The following is a 25,031-nucleotide window of genomic DNA, read 5'->3' as shown; positions in this document are numbered from 1 at the left end:
CATGCAGCTTGTAAACGACTTCTTTGCCAACTCAAATGTTTTATTAACTTAAGCAGTCAATGAAAGAACTGTTGGACATCCATTCAAATATTAATGTACATTACCAAATGATGCCAGTCCATAAATAGCACATTAAAGGCAAGTTTTAAATATTCCAAATCTGGAAAGGCTTAAAGATTAAACTCAAAACAATGAAATTAATATACAATTTTTAGGCAAGAATCAGGAATAGAAATATTTTAAATGTTTTACATCATAAGCTTATTTCAAACATGACTACACCAAATCTTGAAACTTAAGAAACAGTAGATGTCAAAAATGTGAAATAAAAACAGAAGATGCCAGAACCGCAAACATGAGGAAATCTGCAGATGCTGGAATTTCAAGCAACACACATAAAAGTTGCTGGTGAACGCAGTAGGCCAGGCAGCATCTCTAGGAGGAGGTACAGTCAATGTTTCGGGCCGAGACACTTTGTCAGGACTAACTGAAAGAAGAACTAGTAAGAGATTTGAAAGTGGGAGGGGGAGGGTGAGATCTGAAATGATAGGAGAAGACAGGAGGTGGAGAGATGGAGCCAAGAGCTGGACGGTTGATTGGCAAAAGGGATATGAGAGGATCATAGGACAGGAGGCCTAGGGAGAAAGAAAAGGGGGAGGGGGAAGCCCAGAGGATGGGCAAGTGAGAGGGACAGAGGGAGAAAAAGGAGAGAGAGAAAAAGAAAGTGTGTATATAAATAAATAAATAAATAAAAGGTGGGGCATTAGCGTAAGTTTGAGAAGACAATGTTCATGCCATCAGGTTGGAGATGCTGGAAACATTCAGCAGGTCAGACTGCATCTGCAGAAAGGGAAATGGAGTTAATGTTTCAGATCAAAAGTCACTATGATAATTGGGAAAGTAAAAAAAGTTGTTTTTTAAGTTGCACAGAGGTTGGTGGGGGGGGGGGAAGGATCAATAAGGCATGCCCTTTTCACAATTTCAGAAGTTTTTCTCACAATCCTGGCCTTACCCTATTAGAGATATTCCTTTGGTCCTAGCTATCTCTCCCCTACCCTCTCATTCTGCTTTTTTTCTCATTCTAGTTCTTGCAAAGTGTCTTGGTCCTGAAACATTGTCTATTTCTTGTTTCCACAGATGTGGCCTGAGCTACTAAGTGTTTAGCCTGTCTGAATGGTCTCAGCCCGAATTGTCGACTGTATATTCATTGTTCCTGCAGCATTTTGAGAGTGTTGGGAAATATTTAGAGCATTTTTATTTTGTTTTTATTGTTTCATTCACCCTCTTGCTGGTCTGGTAAACTGACAGTTGAAATTTATCATAGGTTTTCTCAATTCACAGAATAGATTAGTTATTGTATTTTCAAAATTTTGTCTGGTTCTATAACCACCCAAAATCTCTATGTTCCTCTAATTCCAAACCCTGTACATCCTTAACTTTAATTACGGTGGATGCCCATGCCCAAGGCTGCTTAGGCGTTGTGCCATGAAAGTTTCTACCCAAATTCTGAGCCTCTCTAAAACCCTTTAAAATGTTTCTTACTGTTCATCAAGTTAATATTTAAAATTAACACAGTAAATACAATCTACCTGAAGCAGGTTGGAGAAACGTGTAACAAACTATTGTACTACAGTATGTCAAAGGAAGAATTAATACAGCATGGGAATACAGGTAAGATGGCAGTGCGTATACACACAGAGGCCTCTCTGGGGCATCAGTGAGCCATTCATTGTTCGGAGTAGCCGGTCAGAGTACCAACAGAGCCAGCCTGCAGTCCAGAGGAGGCAAGTTGGGCCTTTGGTCTGGGGGATTCGAGCCTGACCATTGGACCAAGGGGTTCAATTTGGCTCCAGGACCCAGATGGGGTTTGAAAGACTATGCTGTTGCCTGCTAATCAGAGGCAGCGGAGTTGGTGCCTTCAAGATGGGACAAAGGTAGTGTGCAGTGAAACCGTGATTGCCTTGGATGTTTGTTTTACAATTGCAAGACCCTGTTGGACATTGATTTCCATAGGCCGGCTTCCCTTGTTTGGTGATGGGACAGGTGGCAAGGCAGCAGTGTCGCTTCAGTTGTAGCAAGGACTGAGCCTCAAGAAGCAGGGTTGTGTTGTAGCGTGGTGTCCAGGCTCCATTGGTTGTGGCCTCGCCTGTTAGCGCTGCCCTCCAGTGTTGGATCAGTGGAACTACAGGCCAGACTGCCAGGTACCATCAAATTGCCGGACTTGTAGCTCAAGGTCTTGGACTAAAAATGTGGTTTCTTATGTGACTATGTTCTTCTTTTCCTTCCTTGCTATTTTGAATGTGCATGTATATTTTTACACCCTGGTCCCAGAGGAATGCTGTTTCATTCAGCTGTATGCATTTTGAATGACAATTAAACTTGATTTGATTTGAGGTTGTTTAACTAACATGTTTTTTCCCCTTCTGTACACTGGTTATCTAGTGCCTGCTTCAGATTGTTTCATTTCTTCTCTGGTCTTTGGGGCAAAGGCAGTATTTATGTATATTAAGTTGATATCAAACTGTACAAGGTAAAGCTCAGATCTCACAGGAGTGGTGGATTTACTTCCGTGGAGGAGATTGGTACGGAAGTTTGATTTTTAAAATGTCTATTAAGCTTAAGATCAATCAGGTGCTGGACTATAAACGATCAGAATCATTGATGTCAGTTTTAGAATTTGATGTTATTTAAGCACAGACGTCTGTATTTTTGATAGGGTACCACCATTGCCAATTTACAATATCCTGTAATAATTGTTATCAAATAGATTTGAAGATGTACACCAACATTTATAAAAATAGAAATGAGAGATCATTTTTGAAAATCCATTTTCAGCTCCAAATAAAGTCAGTTCAACTTCAGTTACAATTGCTCTTAATAAAGCTAACAATGGTTGTGGATGGATTAAAGGTTCTTTTTTAGTAAAAGACACAGTCTTGGCCATAAAATGATATTTTATATACACAGCATTTTTGACAAGATTATATTACATCAATGTATACGTAACCAGAAGCAAGTTCTTTCCTATTACAATGATTAAGTTTGTTCATTATACTTGTTGTCATTCCATGTATGAGCTTGTGTTTCCCAATATTAAAGTATCATTGTCTAAATACTCCAGGATAACTGTTGTACCATTTTTTAGTGGACTGTTAGTACTTGTTATCCACCATTCCAAAGTATTTGCCATTGGGAGTACATTTCCAGATTCACCATGACACAGTTTCAATTTCTGTGGAAATATAAAGATATACATGAGGCAAGATGGAAGAAAAATACTGATCCCTTTAAAGCTAGTCCTCATCATATGTCGTGTTTCAACATAGCAGTCATTAAAAAGTCTCATTGTATTTTAGACTTTATCTTTTGTTTGATTATTTCAAGCACAAGTAACAAACAAGCGTTTTACTTAATAACTTTCAAATTCCCTTTTTCAATAATTTCTATGTCATTTAACTGTACTTCCTGATATACTTTGAAGTAATCTGTTTACCTTGCATACAGTGGCATACAAAAGTTTGGGCACCTGTGGTCAAAATTTCTGTTACTGTGAATAGCTAAGCGAGTAAAAGATGACCTGGTTTCCAAAAGGCATAAAGTTATAGATGACACATTTCTTTAATATTTTAAGCAAGATTACTTTTTTATTTCCATCTTTTACAGTTTCAAAATAACAAAAAAGGAAAAGGGCCCGAAGCAAAAGTTTGGGCACCCTACATGGTCAGTATTTAGTTACATCCTCTTTGGCAAGTATCACAGCTTGTAAACGCTTCCTGTAGCCAGCTAAGAGGTTTCCACTTCTTGTTTGGGGGATTTTCGCCCATTCTTCCTTGCAAAAGGCTTCTAGTTCTGTGAGATCCTTGGGCCGCCTTGCACGCACTGCACTTTTGAGGTCTATCAACAGATTCTGGATGATGTTTAGGTCGGGGGACTGTGAGGGCCATGGCAAAACCTTAAACTTGCGCCTCTTGAGGTAGTCCATTGAGGATTTTGAGGTGTATTTAGGATCATTATCCTGTTGTAGAAGCCATCCTCTTTTCATCTTTAGCTTTTTTACAGATGGTATGATGTTTGCTTCTAGAATTTGCTGATATTTAATTGAATTTATTCTTCCTTCTATCAGTGAAATGATCCCTGTGCCACTGGCTGCAACACAAGCCCAAAGCATGATTGATCCATCTCCGTGCTTAACAGTTGAAGAGGTGCTCTTTTCATGAAATTCTGCACCCTTTTTTCTCCAAACATACTTTTGCACATTGCGGCCAAAAAGTTCTATTTTAACTTCATCAGTCCACAGGACTTGTTTCCAAAATGCATCAGGCTTGTTTAGATGTTCCTTTGCTAACTTTTGATGCTGAATTTTGTGTTAAGGACACAGGAAAGGTTTTCCTCTGATGACTCTTCCATGAAGGTCATATTTGTGCAGGTATCACTGCACAGAACAGTGCACCACCACTCCAGAGTCTGCTAAATCTCCCTGAATGTCTTCTGCAGTCAAACGGGGGTTTTGATTTGCTTTTCTAGAAATCCTACGAGCAGTTCTCTCAGAAAGTTTTCTTGGTCTTCCAAGACTTCAACTTAACCTCCACCATTCCCGTTAACTGCCATTCTGCCGGTCCTTAATTACATTACAAACTGAGGAAATGGCTATTTGAAAACGCTTTGCTATCTTCTTATAGCCTTCTCCTGCTTTGTGGGCAGCATTTACTTAATTTTCAGAGTGCTAGGCAGCTGCTTAGAGGAGCCCATGGCTGCTGATTGTTGGGACAAGATTTGAGGAGTCAGGGTATTTATAAAGCTTTGAAATTTGCATCACCTGGCCTTTCCTAATGATGACTGTGGAACAAGCCATAGCCCTAACAAGCTAATTAAGGTCAGAGACCTTGGTAAAAGTAATCTGAGAGCTCAAATCTCTTGGGGTGCCCAAACTTTTGCATGATGCTCCTTTCCTGTTTTTCATTCTAAAATGTTACAAATCAAAAATAATACACTAATCTTGCTTAAAATGTTGAAAAGAATGTTTCATCTTTAACTTTATGACTTTTGGAGATCAGTTCATCTTCTACTCACTTAACTATTCACAGTAATGGACATTGATCAGGGGTGCCCAAACATTTGCATGACACTGTATATTGGGATTGAATGTTTTGATATGACTCAATCTATTTCTACATTACAGCACTTTAGTTTCATTAATATTTCTATTTACCTCAATATTTCTGCTCATTAAATGAATTCTAGTGCTCCTTTAGTGGAAATATTGCTTTGCAAAAGCAATACGTAATTTCTGTAAACTTGTGGTCCGTCTTTCAACATGGGCAGTCATTTCTCTACTACAGTTTTAATCTTCCCTTTCCAACTCATCATTTACTATTTTAATCTACCTCATTTATATATTTAATTTCCTTTCCCTTGCCTTTTAATCAATTTATATTATTTCAAATTTTACAATTTCATTTAATCTGCTCATTTTCGTAACAAATCTAAATCTTCTTGGATATTCGCTTTCCTTCCTGTTTATGTATGTTTTGTTTACTTTATCAAAGTGCAGAGGCTTTGACAAAGCAAGTATTGGCAAGAAAGCAGAGCAGCAATATGGTAGGCAAATCAAGACAGGGTCTTTCTCTTCTTTTAACCCAGTAGTTACTAGAGCATTAGTAATGGTAGGCAGTGAACTGATATGCTCCCCATGTGAAATGTGGATCAGCGAGAATTCAAATATCCTTGATGACTATGTTTCCAAGAAAAGTGATGAACTCAGCTCCTCTCTGACTGCATGAATCATCTGAATTCACTGAGAATCACACTGGGTGCTGAAGGTGTCATAGAGAGGAGCTTCAGGGAGTTGGTCACACTGCAGATTCAGCAAAACTGAATTGGGTGACTAGGAGAGGCAGAGAGGCAGGCAGGCAGCGTAGGAGTCACCTCTGGCTATTACCCCCTCTAACAAGTAGAGCACTGTGGATGCTGTTGGAGAATGGCCTGCATATGCAACAGGGAAGGACAAAGTCTAGTCAAGCAGCAGTGAAAGGGAACTCAATAATCAGGGAGATTGCCAGGTATTTTTGTGGCTGTGAGTCGGACCCCAGGATGGTGTGTTGCTGATGCTAGGGTCAAGGATATTTTGGTGCAGTACATTCGGAAAGGGGAGGATAAACAGCCAGATACTACGGTTTACATTGGTACTAATGAGATAGGTAAGAAGATAGCCTGCCCGTAAAGAAAAATGGATTTAGTTATAAAAGATTACTCTTTGTGCCACATGTAGTGATTTACAGTGCCTATAAAAAGTATTTATTCCCACCCCCCCCCGCACCAAGAAGATTTCAGGTTTTGTTATTTTACAACATTGCATCACAGTGCATTTAATTTGGCTTTTTTTGACACTGATCAACAGAAAAAGACTCTTTTGTGTCAAAGTGAGAAGATTTCTACAAAGTGATATAAATTAACTTCCAAATATAAACCACAAAATAATTGATCGCATAAGTATTCAGCCCTTCAAGTCAGTATTTAGTAGATGCATCTTTGGCATCAATTACAACCTTGAGTCTATGTGGATAGGTCTTTATCAACTTTGCACATCTGGATACGCTATTCTTCCCCATTCTTCTTTACAAAACTGCTCAAGCTCTGGGCATCGTGAGTGAACAGCCCTTTTCAAGTTCAGCTACAAATTCTCAATTGTGTTGAGGTCTGGACTCTGACTTGGTCACTCCAGGACATTACTGTGTAGCTTTGGTTTTATCCTTGGGGTCATTGTCTTGCTGGAAAACAAATCTTTTCCCAAGTCACAGTTCTCTTGCAAATTGCATCAGGTTTTCCTCCAGGATTCCCCTGTATTTTGCTGCATTTATTTTACCCTCTACCTTCACAAGCCCTGAAAGACGAGAGGGGACTATTTCTTTTCATGTTATATGTCAATGATTTAGATGAGGGAATTGATGGCTTTGTGGCCAGGTTTGCGGACAATATGAAGATAGGTGGAGGGGTGGATAGTGTTGAGGAAGCAGGGCATCTGCAGAAGGACGTAAACAGATTGGGGGATTGGGCAAAGAAGTGGCAGATTGAATATAGTGTAGGAAAGTGTATGGTCATGCACTTTGGCTGAAAGAATAAAGGTGTGGACTAGAGTGCTTAAGGAAGTAGCCCAAGAAATAGTGGATGCATTAGTGATAATTTTTCAAAACTCTTTAGATTCTGGACTAGTTCCTGAGGATTGGAGGGTGGCTAATGTAACCCCACTTTTTAAAAAAGGAGGGAGAGAGAAACCAGGGAATTATAGACCGGTTAGCCTAACATCGCTGGTGGGGAAACTGCTAGAGTCAGTTATCAAAGATGTGATAACTGCACATTTGGAAAGCGGTGAAATCATCGGACAAAGTCAGCATGGATTTGTGAAAGGAAAATCATGTCTGATGAATCTCATAGAATTTTTTGAGGATGTAACTAGTAGAGTGGATAGGGGAGAACCAGTGGATGTGGTATATTTGGATTTTCAAAAGGCTTTTGACAAGGTCCCACACAGGAGATTAGTGTGCAAACTTAAAGCACACGGTATTGGGGGTAAGGTATTGATGTGGATAGAGAATTGGTTGGCAGACAGGAAGCAAAGAGTGGGAATAAACGGGACCTTTTCAGAATGGCAGGCAGTGACTACTGGGGTACTGCAAGGCTCAGTGCTGGGACCCCAGTTGTTTACAATATATATTAATGACTTGGATGAGGGAATTAAATGCAGCATCTCCAAGTTTGCGGATGACACGAAGCTGGGCGGCAGTGTTAGCTGTGAGGAGGATGCTAAGAGGATGCAGGGTGACTTGGATAGGTTAGGTGAGTGGGCAAATTCATGGCAGATGCAATTTAATGTGGATAAATGTGAAGTTATCCACTTTGGTGGCAAAAACAGGAAAACAGATTACTATCTGAATGGTGGCCGATTAGGAAAAGAGGAGGTGCAACGAGACCTGGGTGTCATTATACACCAGTCATTGAAAGTGGGCTTGCAGGTACAGCAGGCGGTGAAAAAGGCGAATGGTATGCTGGCATTTATAGCAAGAGGATTCGAGTACAGGAGCAGGGAAGTACTACTGCAGTTGTACAGGGTCTTGGTGAGACCACACCTGGAGTATTGTGTGCAGTTTTGGTCCCCTAATCTGAGGAAAGACATCCTTGCCATAGAGGGAGTATGAAGAAGGTTCACCAGATTGATTCCTGGGATGGCAGGACTTTCATATGATGAAAGACTGGATGAACTAGGCTTGTACTCGTTGGAATTTAGAAGATTGAGGGGGGATCTGATTGAAACGTATAAAATCATAAAGGGATTGGTCAGGCTAGATGCAGGAAGATTGTTCCCGATGTTGGGGAAGTCCAGAACGAGGGGTCACAGTTTGAGGATAAAGGGGAAGCCTTTTAGGACCGAGATTAGGAAAAACTTCTTCACACAGAGAGTGGTGAATCTGTGGAATTCTCTGCCACAGGAAACAGTTGAGGCCAGTTCATTGGCTATATTTAAGAGGGAGTTAGATATGGCCCTTGTGGCTAAAGGGATCAGTGGGTATGGAGGGAAGGCTGGTGCAGGGTTCTGAGTCGGATGATCAGCCACGATCATACTGAATGGCGGTGCAGGCTCGAAGGGCCGAATGGCCTACTCCTGCACCTATTTTCTATGTTTCTATATTCTAAATGGAGAGAAAATTCAGAAATCAGAGGTAGACGGAGACTTGGGAGTCCTCACGTAGGATCCCCTAAAGGTTAACCTGCAGGTTGAGTCGGTTGTAAGGAAAGCAAATGCAACGTTAGCATTCATTTCAAGAGGACTAGAATACAAAAGCAAGGGTGTAATGCTGAGGCTTTATAAGGCATTGGTCAGATTGCACTTAGAGTACTGTGAGCAGTTTGGGCTCCTTATCTAAGAAGACATGTGCTGACATTGGAGAAGTTCATGAGAATAACCCCAGGAATGAAAAGGTTAACATATGAGTTGCATTTGACGGATCTAGGCTTGTACTTGCTGGAGTTTAGAAGAATGGGGGGGTGGGGGGTAGGGAGGATCTCATTGAAATCTACTGAGTATTGAAAGGCCTAAATGGGGTGGATGTGGAGAAGATGCTCCTATAATGGAGTGGTCTAGACCAGAGGGCACAACCATTTAGAACAGGGATGAGGAAAGGTTTCTTTAGCCAAAGGGTGGTGAATCTGTGGAATTCATTGCCACAGACAACTGTGTATTGGGTATATTTGCAGTTGACAGGTTCTTGATTAATCAGAGTGTTAAAGGTTATGAGGAGAAGGCAGGAGAATGGGATTGAAAAAGATAATAAATCAGCCATGATGGAATAGCAGCAGACACAATGGGCTGAATTCTGCTCCTATGTCTTATGGTCTTATAAGGGACATACATGGGCAGGATAGATAGCATCATTTTCCAAGAATTTTATGATTCTATGATATTTCATTAAACCAAAAGTATTGCTTAATATTTGTTTACTTTGGTGCTAGCATCAATTTTTCCTGTCACTAAGATCTACAGCCTAGATAGCGGATTTATTTGTCAAAAGACAAGCTTGAAAAGGATATTTTTAGTTGACTTCCTTAACAAGAAAGACTATTCAAACTCAAGGCCATCTGGACTTAACTATTCCAATATTTTTTTTGGCTGCCCAGCTATTTTTAACCTCCATAAACATCAGATCAGCCAAAACATTGACTATTTCCTACTTTCTACCAATTCCCATTCACCTATAAACATTGTGTTTTTGGATTTTTTCATTTTTAAACAAAACTACTGATTTAAAATTGACTCTTCAATCTCTCCATGGTGTCAACTTTCTCTATTGATGTCCAACACCATAACACTCTATGAACTGGCACTGATTTGTCCTAGATCTCCTTTGCCCTTTTGATAGTGCTTACGCCTACAGCTATCTAGGCCCAGCCCAGGAATTACTTTCTCAAGATCTTTCCATCTATGTCTCAGTCTTTAAGAAGCAACTTTTAAGTGACATTCTTTGATTATGCTTTTGTTCAAGTTCCCTAGTAGAGTTTTATGCAGCTGAATGCCAGATTTTGTTTACTAGCACTCTCACTGTATCCTGTGATACTTTACTATATTACCACAAAATTCCTTAACAGAACAGAAGAATGTCATCCTTACTGTCTCCTGCAGCACTGCATACTTTGTTAGTTTTCTGTCAGAAACTGGATAAACTGGGTTTACTAATATGAAGTAGATTTGCATAATATGTTAACTATGTAATGGATAATGAAAGCAAAAATGGTTTGGTATGAATAAGGTTATGTAAAACTAGTTAGTATTTTTATCAGATATTACCTTGCATGCCAAAATATTGTTGTCATTCCTAAGGTTCAACAATGAAGCTGCTATATCCACAACTTTCCCAATACTCCATTTCAAACAGAAGAACATTGGTCTGCTTTTCTCTTTGCTTCCTTTCGGCAAAAACACTTGAAAATATACTCGCTCACTCTGCAAATAACATGAATTATGGCATTGTCACATTCATAGCTTATCTTCTGCTTGTGCTGTGAGCCTATAGCAATTAGACTACAAGTTATTCAAACACAAACTCAAGTTAAATGTCAGGAATTCTTTTCTTTAAATAAAAGGGAGTGCCCTATTAAAATAAATCTCTGGTTTGGCAGATTCAATGAAGATATTCAAATGGGAGCTGGATGAGTTCTTCCTTATGCAAAATTGTAGTACAGGTTTCCCCCGCCATCCAAAGGTAGAGCGTTCCCATGAAACAGATTGTAAGCCGAAATGTCATAAAGCGAAAAAGCAATTACCATTTATTTATATGGGAAAATTTTGTGAGCGTTCGCAGACCCAAAAATAACCTACCAAATCATGCCAAATAACACATAAGACCTAAAATAACAGTAACACATCGTAAAAGCAGGAATGATATGATAAATACACAGCCTAGATAAAGTAGAAATACTTTTCCACAATCATTACTGAACTGTTCTCCGTACCGAAAATCCCATGCAAGCGCTGTTGGCAAAAACACGGCGTAAGTGCTCTCCAGTAACCTTTAAGCTATGAAGCTGCCAAATCATACCAAATAACACGTAAAAATACACAGCCTATAGAAAGTAGAAATAATGTATATACAGTGTAGTATCACTTACTGGAATTGGGAAGACACCGAGCACAAGGATGATAGTGTGTTAGACTGAGTCGTCGCAGGTTGGATGGTGCAGTGGCCCCCACTCTCCAGGCCACCGAGCGATACATTGCCGCGAAGCACGCAGGGGTTCAGCGGTAGCTGGAAGGCACACAGCACATCTTTAAGAAAAAAGACGAAACAAACAATCTAATTAATTAGGTGCTGCCTGGCACGTAATTGTCGGCCCAGATCAGTGCCAATTTCCCTTTGCGTCGTCTCTGATCTCAGTCGACATTTACGTGTGGGGCGGCACCTAATTAATAGGCATGTTTATTTCGGCTTTTTTCTTAAAGATGTGCAGTGTGCCTCCCAGCTACCGTTGCATTCTCCGCGAATCGGCATCTGTCCGTGGCCTGGGGGTTGGGGTGGTGGGACACCGGGGTGTCATCTCGTCATCTGTTTCCATTAGAGCAGGCAGCTCATCTTCTCCTACGACTGCTCGCCTCGATGTCGAAGGTCAAGTTTGGTCGTCTGCTGTGGCTGATGTGGAAGGCTTGCTTGACTGCTGAGCCTCACGCATTTTTCTATCATACAGTCCTTTGTAAGGACTCAAACCATCCTGCAAATATCCCCTAAACCGACGTACCCTTTCAAAATTAAAGTCGTACTTTATCATTACTCATTCGGTTTCCATTGTTATCCTTTTTTCTTACAATTGCATCAGCTCTTCATCTATCAGTTCTTGGTCATGGGATGCCAAAACCTCTTCAACATCATGTTCGTCAGCTTCCACAAGCCAAACTCACGTTGTCCTTACTTCGTTCACCACGATCGAAACGCTTAATTATGTCTAGTTTTACGCTAAGTATAACACCGTTACGAGCTCTTTTAGGCTTTTCTGATTCCACAGAACTCATCTTGCAAACGGCTGCTCACAGCACGTGTTAAAGCAAAGCTGTTCCGAATCCGGGGAGAGCGGCTGCTCGGGGCATGCGCTGCCTTTTATCGCGCGCTGATTTTATTTTCGTAACAGTGAAAACACCTTCTGAAAGCGAAAACAGGGTACAAATGTAGCTCTTTCGTAACAGTGAGGTTTCGTAAAGCGAACGTTCGAAAAGCGGGGGAAACCTGTATATCTGTAGGTATTTAAAATGATTAACTTCGTAGCAACATCTGGAACTTAGATTTGATCATCTTTAGAGAGTGGAAATTTCACTATTCTTTTTCCTCAAACTGCTGATTTTGAATGTTTTTTCCATGTATCCCAAGAGTTTATATTTATTTTGGTGTATGAAAACATTGAGGATAGAGATGCAGTCTTGCAATATGAATTGCAGGGCATATGAATCTGTTAGTTTTTTTTTGGTTTGTCTTTTTTTTAAATTAATAATTAAAATGGCACAGCTAACACAATAGATACACACCAAGACATTTTCCTGTACCACCTTACCTCCATTTGTGTGACTTAAAGATGCAGATTGTCTTAACCTTAAATTCCTATAATTAAAATTCTATTTTCTCAGTTCATGAACATTAAACTATATTAGATAAAACAAAGCCTTTGCCAAACCACTTTGACAACTGAGCTGTTTGAGTTTTAGCTTACTGCAAGTGGAAAATAACCTTCTGTTACACAGCTCAAATTTTCATCTTCAATTATACAAAAATTATTGCAAGATAAAATTATTTTAAAAATTAAACCATTAAGCAATCTCTTACGAATGCAAAAAGGAAAAACATTTAAACAAATTCTAGCACTCATCAATTAATATGAAATAAATAAATTCCACAAATAGCAAAGCAAATTCATTATTATCTTCTATGAATTCTAGATTGGAAAATGTCATTACTATACTCAAGGCAGGGAAGAAGAATCCACAAATCAAAAGATTCTGAGTTGCAATGACCTTTATTGCAAACATGTAGCATTGCCCCTATTGTGCAGGTTATATGAAGGATATTTTACAGTCTGCAACATAACTATATTCTGGTGAAACACTGCCTTCACATGCATTGCAAGTGTCCTGCTGAAACTACAGTATTGTGGAAATTGCAGCACCCGAAATATCACCATCACACATTGCTGACTCATCACATCAGGTGATCTTGTATTTCAGGAGATCAACATAATTCCTGTTCCCTGAACCTCTGAACTCCCTCTAGGGACTTGTGATCCATCTACATAATTCCAGGACAATGTTTTTTCTGCAGTAAGCTTTTGAACATCACTGTATATAAATATCACTTTTCTACAATATTGGCTACCTTGTCCACAGCTCAACCTGAATTTTAAGTTTATCCTGCAAGTTGATGGGGCCTCATACAAAGCACATCTGGCTGGTGATTCTTCTTACTACGCATTGTATTACTTACAATCCACATATTCCTGCTCTCTTAAACCAAAAGAGAATCCCTACAATGGCAGGTAACATCCAACAACCCAGGAATTTTTAAACAACAACTATGTTTATTCGTAAAAAAAAATCCATTTGTATATAGCATGAAGGGACCAATTATTGTGGGAAAAAAAGGGCAATAAATTCAGATCATACTTTCTACATTTATAAACATTTTGATACTTAAATGGCATGTCTAGAATACTGGTTTGGTGAAGAACTTTAATCATGTTAAAATTAAGGCAATTCGTATTCTCAAAATGACTGTATTTCCCTATTTATTTGGGACAGATGGTAAAAAAAAACACAAAAATAGCATGCAGTCAGACTGTCAGAAAGGGCAGGCAGATGACAGGACAAAATTGCAGCTAGCAGAGTGAGTATCAGTGTTTAGGAATGCAGAATCAAAAAGGGTAGCAAATACAGTACTCCAAGTATTATATCTCAACGCATGGAGTATAAGAAATAAGGTGGATGATCTTGATGCAGTATTACAAATTGTCAGGTATGATGTTCTGGACATCACTGAAACATGGCTGAAAGATGCTGTAGTTGGGAGCTGAATGTCCAAGGTTACACGTTGTATCAGAGGAAGAGGAAGGAAGGCAGAGGGGGTGGCATGGCACTGCTGGCAAAGAACGGCATCAAGTCAGTAGAAAAACATGACATAAGATCAGAAGATGTTGAATCCTTGCGGGTTGAGTTAAGAAACTGCAAGGGTAAAAGGACCCTGATGGCAGTTATAGGCAGGCCTCCCAACAATAGTTGGGACGTGTACCACAGGTTAGAACAGGAAACAGAAAAGGTATGTCAAAAGGGCAATGTTATGATAGCCACTGGAAAAATCAGGTGAGTAATGAATCTCAAGAGAGTGAGTTTTTGGTGAATGCCTACAAGCTGGCCTTTTAGAACAGTTCGTTGTTGAGCTTACTTGGGTATTAGCTATACTGGTTTAGGTGTTATGTAATGAACTGGAGGCAATTTGGGAGCTTAAGATAAAAGTACCCTTAGGAGACAGTGATCACAATATGATTGAGTTCAACTTGAAATTTGATGAGAATAGTAAAGTCTAATGAAGCAGAATTTCAGTGGTGTAAAGGAAATTACAGTGGTATGAGAGAAGAGTTGGTCAAAGTAAATTGCAAAGAATTGCCGGTAGGGATGACAGTAGAGCAGCAATAGCATGAGTTTCTGGGGAAAAATGAGAAAAGTGCAGGGATAGATCTATTCCAAAAACAAATAAATACTCAAATGGCAAAGTAGTACAACTGTGGCTGAAAAGGGAAGTCAAAGCTAATGTAAAAGCTAAAGAGAGGGCATACAACAAAGCAAAAATTAACGGGAAGATAGAGGATTGGGAAGCTTTTAAAAACCTACAGAGAGCAACTAAAAGACTGCTTACCAAGTCAAGAGCCCATGGTATTACTGGGAAGTTACTGGCATGGTTAGGACATTGGCTGATTGGTAGGAGGCAGTGAGTGGGAATAAAAGGATCGTTTTCCGATTGGCTGCCTGGGACTAGTGGTGTTCCGCAGGTGTCAGTGTTGGGACTGCTTTTTAAGCTGTATATCAATGACTTAGATGATGGAATAGATGGCTTTTTTGCCAAGTTTGGAGATGATACGGAGATTGATGGAGGGACAGGTAGTATTGAGGAAACACGTAGGCTGTAGAAGGACTTGGACAGATTAGGAAAATGGGTAAGTAAGTTGCAAATGAAATATAATGTTGGAAAATGCATGGTCATGCATTTTGGTAGTAGAAATAAATGTGCAGATTATTTTCTAAAATAGAAAATCCACAAATCTGAGATGCCAAGGGTGTTGGGAGTACTTGTGCAGAATACCCTAACGGTTAATTTGCAGATTGAGTCGGTAGTGAGCATGTAATGTTAGCATTCATTTCAAGAAGTCTAGAATACAAGAGCAGGGATGTGATGTTGAGGCTTTATAAGGCACTGCTGGGGCCTCACCTTGAGCATTGTGAACAGTTTTTGGCTGCTCATCTAAGAAAAGATGTGTTGGCATTGGAGTGTTCAGAAGAGGTTTACAAGGATGATTCTGGGAATGAAAAGGTTATCATACAAGGAATGTTTAATGGCTCTAGGTCTGTACTCACTGGAACTTAGAAGGATGAGGGGAGATCTCATTGAAACCTTTCAAATGTTGAAAGGCCTAGACAGAGTAGATGTGAAAAGGATGTTTCCCATGGTGGGAGAGTCTAGGACAAGAGGGCACAACCTCAGGATAGAGGGCCAACCGTTTAAAACAGAGATGTGGAGAAAATTCTTTAGCCAGTGGGTGGTGAAATTGTAGAATTCATTACCACAGGCAGCTGTGGAGACCAGGTCATTGGGTGTTTTAAGACAGAGCTTAACAGGTTCTTGATTGAACAGAGCATCAAAGGTTACTGGAAGAAGGCCAGGGAGTGGGGCTAAGGAAAGGAAAAAAAGGATCACCCATGACTGAATGGCCGAGCAGACTCAATGGGCCAAATAGCCTAATTCTGCTCTTATGTCTTATGGTCTTATTTGAATATTGTGAAACTCTCACCTGTTTTAGGCAGGAACATCTGCTGCATACCCAACTTACACAAAAAATGATCAACAATCAACTGACACTGCTTATTTTTACACTATGTATCTGTTTTAAGAAAAATAATAAACTAAAAAAATCATGTTTGGAAAAATCAATTAACAACACAACTAGATAGACATAGAAAACATAGAAAATAGGTGCAGGAGTAGGCCATTGGCCCTTCGAGCCTGCACCGCCATTTATTATGATCATGGCTGATCATCCAACCCAGAACCCTGCACCAGCCTTCCCTCCATACCCTCTGATCCCCCTAGCCACAAGGGCCATATCTAACTCCCTCTTAAATATAGCCAATGAACCGGCCTCAACTGTTTCCTGTGGCAGAGAATTCCACAGATTCACCACTCTCTGTGTGAAGAAGTTGTGAATCTGTGGAATTCTCTGCCACAGACAGAACATGACAACTTCAATGAGGTTTCATTTAAATAGATTAATTGACAATACCTGTGGAATGGACTTGTCACCAACAGCATGCAGCTTCAACTTCATCAGAGCAACTTTTGCTGCTGTTGCATCATTCTTTGCTCCAGTTCTTCCCTTCTTCACTGGGATAGCTTTATTGGCTTTTGATTTAAAACAAAATCAAACAAGTCATAAACAAAGGGTGAGCTAAAAATTTTCCTTCACTTTCAAATCAATACAAATCATGCTGTGTCCACAGTGTGCACTTTAGTAATGGGATGGATTGTGCTTTATTCAACCTACACATCACTTTTGCATTAACCACTTATAGCCTAATATTTGCAGTCAGTCCACAAATGGCAAGGAGTGCACAGGCCGTGGATTGTGACACTGCAGCCCTGGACTACCGTGACAGCATTCTGACAGATTTTTGGTGTCAGAATACCTTTTCCATTGTCTGAAATACCTTCAATCATCGGAAACATTTGAAAAACATTTAACTAATTAAAAACCATTAGATCACTTTTATAGAATTAATATTCAATTAAAATTACTTATGTAAATTTATAATTTTAGAAAGATAAATATTTATAAGAAGGGAACATCATATTTTTCATGATTGGAGGAATTCTCACTTACTGAGGAGCCAGATATGAAGTGCATCTGGTCCTTTAGCTCAATGTGTTATGAAAATACTGTAGAAAGTCAGACGCACTGTCCCCTGACATATAGCACAATGCATACCCCCAGAATGTATTCTGCAGACTATAAATCTGGAAAAGGATAGATGCATCCTTCAGATAGATAGCATTTTTTAATGGAGTTACTGGCTGAAAAAGAAACCCATCCATTATCCATAAAAATGGTTATGTACTGTATATATTTTAATGCCATTTATTTATAATATGGTAAATACTTGCCAACAGCCTCTTCTTTTGATTGCTGAATGACAAACAAGTGTGATTTAGACACCTGTTGCTTTTCACAATCATGGTCTGACTGGTGTCGATGCCTATGCAAAAAAAGTCAATATACTGAAGTGCAAATCATAATCAGTAACTTCTTCAAAATTCAGCTTCTGCAAATACTTACTTCAGACAAAAGTGTTTATTGCATTCCGGGCAAATTATTGGCACAAGTTCATTTGCCTTACAACTTTTGAAACTGCAACTGTAAGATGATCCTTCAGACTGAACTGGTTCTTTTCTTATTAGTACCTGAAATTTGAATTTTAGACCTTCGTTATTTCAGATCCCTTATTTATTGCACTGTATTACATTAAACTAGCTGACCTTCTACTGAACGACTCAGCAAAAAGGCAGATTTATATAAGGATAACATTGAGCTAGATTATGGTCCAGTCAACCCACATCAGAATTGACCCCACTATGCTAATCCTATTTCTGTGCTTATTTGATACGAACATCAGCATGGGCGATGCCAAGTGTCCCTATTCTGAGTCCCTCCTATAAAACAATATGGATAGCAAGTGGCAACTAGCCTCAAGTGACAAGGCCCAAGCCTCTTCCCTTAGCAAAATTCCCGTGGGCCTTTGACAGCTCACTGCTTTCAAAGACACCTTTTAGTTTTAAATATCTCTGAAATTTGGGCATAATTAAAGCCAGTTGAAATGGATAATAAAAGTTTAAAAGAAAGCAATGAGGATAAATTTATTAAAGTATACAATTTAAAAATATACATTGAAATAAAGAAAGAAATATCATCCAAGCTTGCCACTGTAATTAAAGTAAGCAACCTCAGGGACTGTCACTTTCACGTCAGTAATGGTGGGCTTAAAGCTGACAAACTGGCTGAAAAGTGTTGACTCCATCACTTTGCAGCATCTGACTCCACTTCATTACATACTTCTATACTGCTCAATGCAGATGTGAAAAGCAATGTCATATTGAAAAACAAAGAGGTTGAAAGTATGATCTCTCCAATTATGAACGCTGATAATAAAACTTTTAAAAAATCATATTCTGACATTATTCCTGGTGCTATGGTAATTGCATTCCACAATTTTACCCATTCCTCTGAAAATCATGTCTTCTAACTGAAATAATATATTACAGCAAGTTTCTCCTTCTGGGTTAACAGTATTAGCCAGAAGGAGAATGTTCAATTGGATCAGACTTTGGCGGCACCAATCTATCAAATGAAATTACCAATTAGAATCTTTAATAACTTATGTTTTAAATCAATAATGCGATATTTATTTTGCATCCTTATTTTGAGATGGCGGTGGTGATGAATCTTTCTCTTAAAGTCTTTGTTTTCCTTGTGGTGAATTATATGGAACAGAAATTTAATATAATCAAGGCATAAAGTCATGAAGCTTGGCATCATTATATTATGATACTTGAAAATTCTGCACCATTGTAGAATATTATTTGGTCCTGTAAGAGTCAGGATCAAAGGTTTTGGGAGGAAAGGGGTACAATACAAGATTAATGCTCAAACTCGCTGGTCGATGGTAGTTATTTATTTGTAGTGACTGGTTTATAACTTTCTAAAAGATCTATGCAATCACAAAGTTTGGTGCTACATAATTTCTCAACTCAGGTACATATCTGGATGTACCTTGATATGGTCATTCTGCATCTGCCACAATGAAATCAGCCTTTAGAATATTTATACATTTCATTTGATTTTAAAATAACAGAGTCAACATTTATTTTCATTCCAAATGACTTTGAGACAGTGATGAATACTTTCCTTGATTCCTCCCTGCTCCTGTGCTGACGATGCCTCTGCAAATTGAAGTATACTGACCAGTAACCATATATAAAAAAAATAGAACTGTACATCTCAGTGTGGCTCAGAAGTGATCGAATGATCTTGTTCTGGTTTACTTTGTCAGTGACCGTTAAAAGTACCATAAAGTAAAATAAGTGATTTACCGCAGTGCATCCTGTAAATGGCCATACACAAACGTCGTAGACATTTTATTTTAGATTACCAAATCAAAGTGACGTCACATGTTAAGAGCAGTATAATATTGCCAATTCATAGCAACCATGTGCTGCTTATTTTTGTTGGTATCAAAACAGTTGTTGTGATGTATTGTGTGGTAGTGTAGCGGGTCGTGCTTGTTGTTCTCACTTTCAGCTTCCACCACTGGCTAGCAGTCTTGTGAAAAGGAGAGCTGAATGTGCAAGTCTTTCCCTGCCAGTATATAGACTCTCCAACGGCAAGGCTCGTGTAGTGCCTCCTTGCTGGCAACACATGGAAACTGAACTCCTTTTGGGCTCAGGCTGAACTATAGAGGACAGGGAGGAGGTCTGGCTCTTGCACACGTAGCACGTGGACACACCCTGATGCTTGTGAACCAGATCCCCAGCTAAGAGTAAATAGCCCCACTGCCTTGTGGGCAGCCTCTGAAGAGACGAAGGCTGTGGGAGTAAACCGAGACAGCAAATCCTGAGTGGAGCCCCCAAAGCAGTTGAGTGTCATTAAACATTCTACTGGTAGCTCCTGCGGCCAAGTTGGTGCCAAACATATTGCTTCACAAGTTTTCCTTTGGACTACAGGTGTCCCCTGCTTTACGAAAGTTCGCTTTACGCCATTTCGCTTTTACGAAAGACCTACTTTAGTACCTGTTTTCACTAACGGAAAGAAATCCGAAGAGAATTTTTGCTTTTACGAGAAAAGTCACCCGCTTTAAACATGTGTTTACCCCAAGACTACCATGACCGTGAAGCCTTGCACGGGCAGCTGTGTGCGCATGCATGTATGTGTGCATGAATGTACATGCGGATTTTTTTTTCTACAAATCGGTTTTTGGTTAAATCTTCCCAATTCTGCTAAGTGAAACTACACTGTACATACATTATTTCTACCTTATATAGGCTGTGTATTTATCATATCATTCCTGCTTTTACTATATGTTAGTGTTATTTTAGGTTTTATGTGCTATTTGGTATGATTTGGTCGGTTATATTTTGGGTCTGGGAACGCTCAGAAATTTTTCCCATATAAATTAATGGTAATTGCTTCCTTGCTTTACGCCATTTTGGCTTACGAAAGGTTTCATAGGAACGCTCTACTTTCGGATAGCGGGGGAAACTTGTATACTGGTGAGGCCAAGAGGGGGATCTTGATGACTGGGCATCTTAGAATCGCCGTACCTTCCACCCAGGCTTGTGATGATGATAATCATCACCCATTGTCCTTCAAGACAGACAGATGCCAACCAACCAACCAATTTTGTTGTTCCCATTTTTAATTTTCCAATAACTAAAAAGTCCACTTCGTGTTTCTTGCATGCACATCATTTGTCAGCAAATGAGAGATTAGGTAATAATTTCTTATCTTCCTACTAAATGTTTTCTCTTTCCCATTAGTGGACTTACAAGTGAAACAAACTGGATCCTTCCTATTAGCATTATATCAAGGGGATCCTTTCACCTCCATTCATTTATGGTTTAGAAAATAAGTAGGTCATTTGAAGGAGACAGGGTTTTACAAGAAAACGTGATGTTCTTCATAAAATATCACATTTTGTTTCCCAGAAAATCTTCCCAATTATTGCATATTTTAGTTCTGATTGGTACATTTGGGGCATTAGGATTCACAATAAAAAAGATGTTTAACATATTGCCTTAGCAGAGTTGAAAGCATTTTTTGAACAAAAAAATGAGCAATTATATAACATAGACAACTTACAATTATTGAACTAATTACTACTCAAAATTGTTTAACACATTCCAGAAGCCAACAAAACCATGCGACATAGAAAATAATTTAAGTTTTTTTGTAAGAAGAAAAGAAGCCCCTCCATACCCCATGTTAACATACATGTACATGGGTTTGGACCACAATAACTCACCCCAGAACAACCATGAGCATCTTTATTTCTATGTTCAAGGCTAAAGAAAAAGGAGAGTTATAGTAGCTTGCATATATGGAAATTGAGATAACAATTTGTAATATGTAGCTAAAAATGACTTATTTATACTGTACCAGTAGGTTCCTGAACAAGCATCACAAACAAATGGTAGAAAATCTGGAAGTTGGTAAAGGAGAAAATTAGTTGAGTAGAACTTAATTACTCTGTTCACATTTTTTTGATACATATGCTGACATTTCAAATTACATTAGTGTTTACTTGAAATGATTCTCAACCTTTTGAGAAAGATGTTATTTCTCAGAAGTGATATTGACACTCAAATGATAAAATAAATGTAAAGATCACTTGATAGCATATGATGAATTTGTTGAGCAGAATTATTAATATATTTGAATAAATATACTCAACATTTATTAAATTACAATAAGATCTGACCACAACACACAATCTTACAGCCTATTAGGGATCATGTGTACTGTACATAGAGGAAATTACATCAAAACACTTCTCTCACTTCTAGCTGAGTTTCATATTTGGAATATAATGACCTCAGAAGAATTAAAATCACTTTTGAAGTTTTCAACTTGATAAAAACATAAAAAGTATGAATTTGGAAATATACTTTTCCCTGATTCTGCCCTCTTCAGCATCTCTAGACCGATTTTCTGTTCTCAGGTGTCCAAATTCAAGAAATTTTCTCATAAATATCTATAATATATTGCTATGACAAAATGCTATGTAAACATCAAAAATTGTTGACAGTTACAAAATACACGTGGACTAAGATGTTAACTGTCCTGTGCTATCACCAGTGGGATCATCAGTTGATTTGCCACCTGTCTTCAGGAGTTTCGGCCCGCTTATGATCAAGACTCCCTCGAGGTGGTGGGCCAGCAGTGCTAAAGCACCACCTCCCACTGGTGAGCTTAAAAACTTGGCATCTGCCTCTATCAGAGTTGTTGGTCACTTCCATCCAACAGAAAGTCTTCTCTTCAGGTGTCTATGCAACTACTGAAGGGTTTGCAAAAGATGTATACACTGTCTGACTATCTGCCCCTCTGGACATACTTGGTCCCATCACTTCCAACTTTCTCTTTGATGTTCCCCTGAGAACGTTCTCCAACATCATACTGATATCCTCATCAAATACACGCCAAGCCTTCTCATTTGCTATTGCTAGCCATTTGACCTTCCTCTTCTTCTCTACCTCCCCACCACTGCCATCATGCAAAGGATCCACCTGGGTACTGTGGTCTGAAATCTGACCTGGGTTATCTCTCGTCTGACCTGGAGTATGATGACGCCCTCCAGAGTGAATCACTGTGGCTTGTGAATCAGTGGTTGAAAAGACCACATCATCCGTGCTTGGTGAAGTAATCTCATCTTCATCCACTGGGATGGAATAGCACTTCAACTTTGCTTGGTGGACTCGTAAACCTTTAATGCTGGAAAACGCTCTCCCACACCAACACACTGGACACTCAGAGCCTCTTATCCTAGCTCTTGGTCGTAGTTGTTCCCTGCAATTAACTGTATCCGTCCGATTGGGTCCATCATTCTCCTTCCCTCTCGGAGGACCCCGAGGGTATGCTTCTCCATGTAAACTAGAAGCTTCAAGAGGTGGGTGCTCTTCTGAGCTGGTGCCTGGACTGCCAATCCTGATACCCCCGGTGCCAGTCTTTCCTGGCTGTCCGTTGTCTCTCCACACTGTCACCGGACTATTCCCAGTTGCCAACCAGCCTATTCCTGGTAGTCACTAAATATTTAAGATGAGGAGGGAATTTAATGCATTTCAAATGTTAGGAAATCATTAGACATGTGGAAAACAGCACTGAACTGGGTGGCACCCATATCCAAAGTAGCCAACAAATCTAGTCTCAATCAACATCAGAACTATTCACTTGATTTCAATTCTGTATAAAACAACAGAATCTGAATAATAATAATTTCAGTGATAAACTTATTATTCAATGGCACAGACATAACTACATTAACCTCATCTAATGCATGATATGCAAGTTTTTTTGTGAAATCTTACTATGGGTTTTGAAGTCACAATCCTCCAACCCAAAAGCTCTTAGTGAAAAGGTACTAAGCATAAAATGCAAGATAGGAATGGCTTTAAAAAAGGAGGAAAATTTAGAAAGTTTAATCAGTGCCGCAGAAAGGATATTTTTCTGAGCAAGGACCTCCTATTATCACAGTAAAGATCATTTTCAAAGTTTCCAATCATTAAAATATCTAATAAAAGCTATAAAAAACTCAATATGCAACAAGGAAGGACAGTGGACAGCCAATACAGAAAGTTCACCTGTCACTTCAGGTTCCTGTCTCACCTTCCATCTCCCCTCTTTATACTGGCAGTCTTCTCTGAATCTTGCTGCAGTGTTTTGACACAAAATAGTGACAATTCCTCTCCCCAACTTCCCTCCCACCCCCAGCCCAGTTGCTGCTCGACTTTCTGTTGCTGCTGCAGAAATTTTAAAATCAGCTAGGAAAAATATGCAAGTTGGCACTACAGTGCCAAATGAAATAAAATGGAGATGAGATTTGAATATTACTTATTGGAAGAAAAATGAGTAACAATGACTGTGAAACCATTGAAGATGAACTGAAAAGACCTAATCTTAGTAGAGAAATGAAGAAATCCAGCAAAATGTTAATTTTCAGAATTGAAGCATAGCTTGAATACATCAGTCACATTCTTACTGAAACGTAAGATCCTTACAGGGCTCAGTGTTGTTTATGTTTCCTCTAACTGGGGACCATTGAACCAGAAATCAGTGTCTTAAGAGTAAGAAGCGGGTAATTTATGACGGAGGATAAATTTTGTTTTCTCTCAGACACTGGTGGATATTTGAAGTCATTACTCCAGAGCTGCGGATGTCCCATCATTTAAGTTCTTCGTATAAATATTGGAATGTTCTGTTATTAGTAGACATATTTCCAATCACAAACGTCAAGCTAACTGGTCCACAATTCCTGTTTTCTGTGTTTTTCTATTTAATGTTTTCCAATTCTCTGGTATTACTACAGGAACCAGAAAATGATCAATTACAGGCAGTGCATTCCACTATCACTTTTACTTTACTACAGAAGATGTGGGCCATTATGTGCAGGGGACATGATGGTCATTCATTCTATTGTTTCGTCTAGTACTCATTTTGTCTAATGATAAAGATTAAGTTTCTGACCATTGGGTTACAATGGGGCGAGTGGCCTCTGTATCAATGACATTTCCCTTCCTCATCCTTCACAATCATGCATGAACCACAATCGACGTCCTCGAGCTGAGGCGCTGCACATTTAGCGTAAAAAGAAACACAATAACACGCCTATGTAAAAATTCCTATCCCTACCCCTCCCAGATTCCTACCTAACTGCCGACAATGTTGTACAGTGCAATGCTTTCCGATTTCCAACTCCGCCATTTTGTCACGGGACAGCTACACTACACCCCCTCATTGAGTGACAGGTCAAGTATCGACCACCACGCCCCCACTTGTGAGCGGCAGGTCGTGTATTGGCCGTCGCGCCACGCCCCCTCGCTGAGTGACTGGAGAAGTATCGGCCACCACGCCCCCACTGTGAGAGGCAGGTCGTGTATTGGCCGTCGCGCCACGCCCCCTCGCTGAGTGGCAGGTCAAGT

At 39.4% G+C, this 25,031-nt stretch overlaps 1 protein-coding gene across 2 annotated transcripts; it reads right to left on the bottom strand.

Moving 5' to 3' along the window:
- Positions 1-50: 50 nt before the first annotated feature.
- On the bottom strand, positions 51-24,817 carry zfand1 (zinc finger, AN1-type domain 1). Of its 2 annotated transcripts, XM_063061982.1 has the most exons (8): positions 24,759-24,817; positions 21,496-21,538; positions 21,362-21,401; positions 17,623-17,747; positions 17,451-17,542; positions 16,573-16,691; positions 10,337-10,492; positions 52-3,232 (listed from the first exon to the last, which is right to left on the bottom strand). In XM_063061982.1, the coding sequence occupies exons 1-8, from the start codon at positions 24,811-24,813 to the stop codon at positions 3,062-3,064; spliced, it is 801 nt and encodes a 266-aa protein (XP_062918052.1). In that variant the 5' UTR covers positions 24,814-24,817; the 3' UTR covers positions 52-3,061. The 2 variants fall into 2 exon arrangements, with proteins under 2 accessions (XP_062918062.1, XP_062918052.1); XM_063061992.1 differs by lacking the exon at positions 10,337-10,492 and having other exon boundaries at positions 51-3,232.
- Between the last annotated feature and the right edge of the window lie 214 nt (positions 24,818-25,031).

The sequence above is a fragment of the Mobula hypostoma genome, chromosome 1, assembly GCF_963921235.1.
Source record: "Mobula hypostoma chromosome 1, sMobHyp1.1, whole genome shotgun sequence".
Lineage (NCBI taxonomy): Eukaryota > Metazoa > Chordata > Chondrichthyes > Myliobatiformes > Myliobatidae > Mobula > Mobula hypostoma.
The sequence above is the reverse complement of the archived record's forward strand: the minus strand, read 5'-3'. Positions and strand labels throughout refer to the sequence as shown.

Coding starts and splice junctions, on each gene's coding strand:
- zfand1 (XM_063061982.1), bottom strand. CDS start 24,813: ATGGCGGAGTTGGAAATCGGAAAGCATTGCACTGTACAACATTGTCGG. Junction 21,402..21,495: donor GCTTGTTCAGGAACCTACTG/GTACAGTATAAA, acceptor CTTTTTCTTTAG/CCTTGAACATAGAAATAAAG. Junction 17,543..17,622: donor AATAAACACTTTTGTCTGAA/GTAAGTATTTGC, acceptor TTTTTTGCATAG/GCATCGACACCAGTCAGACC.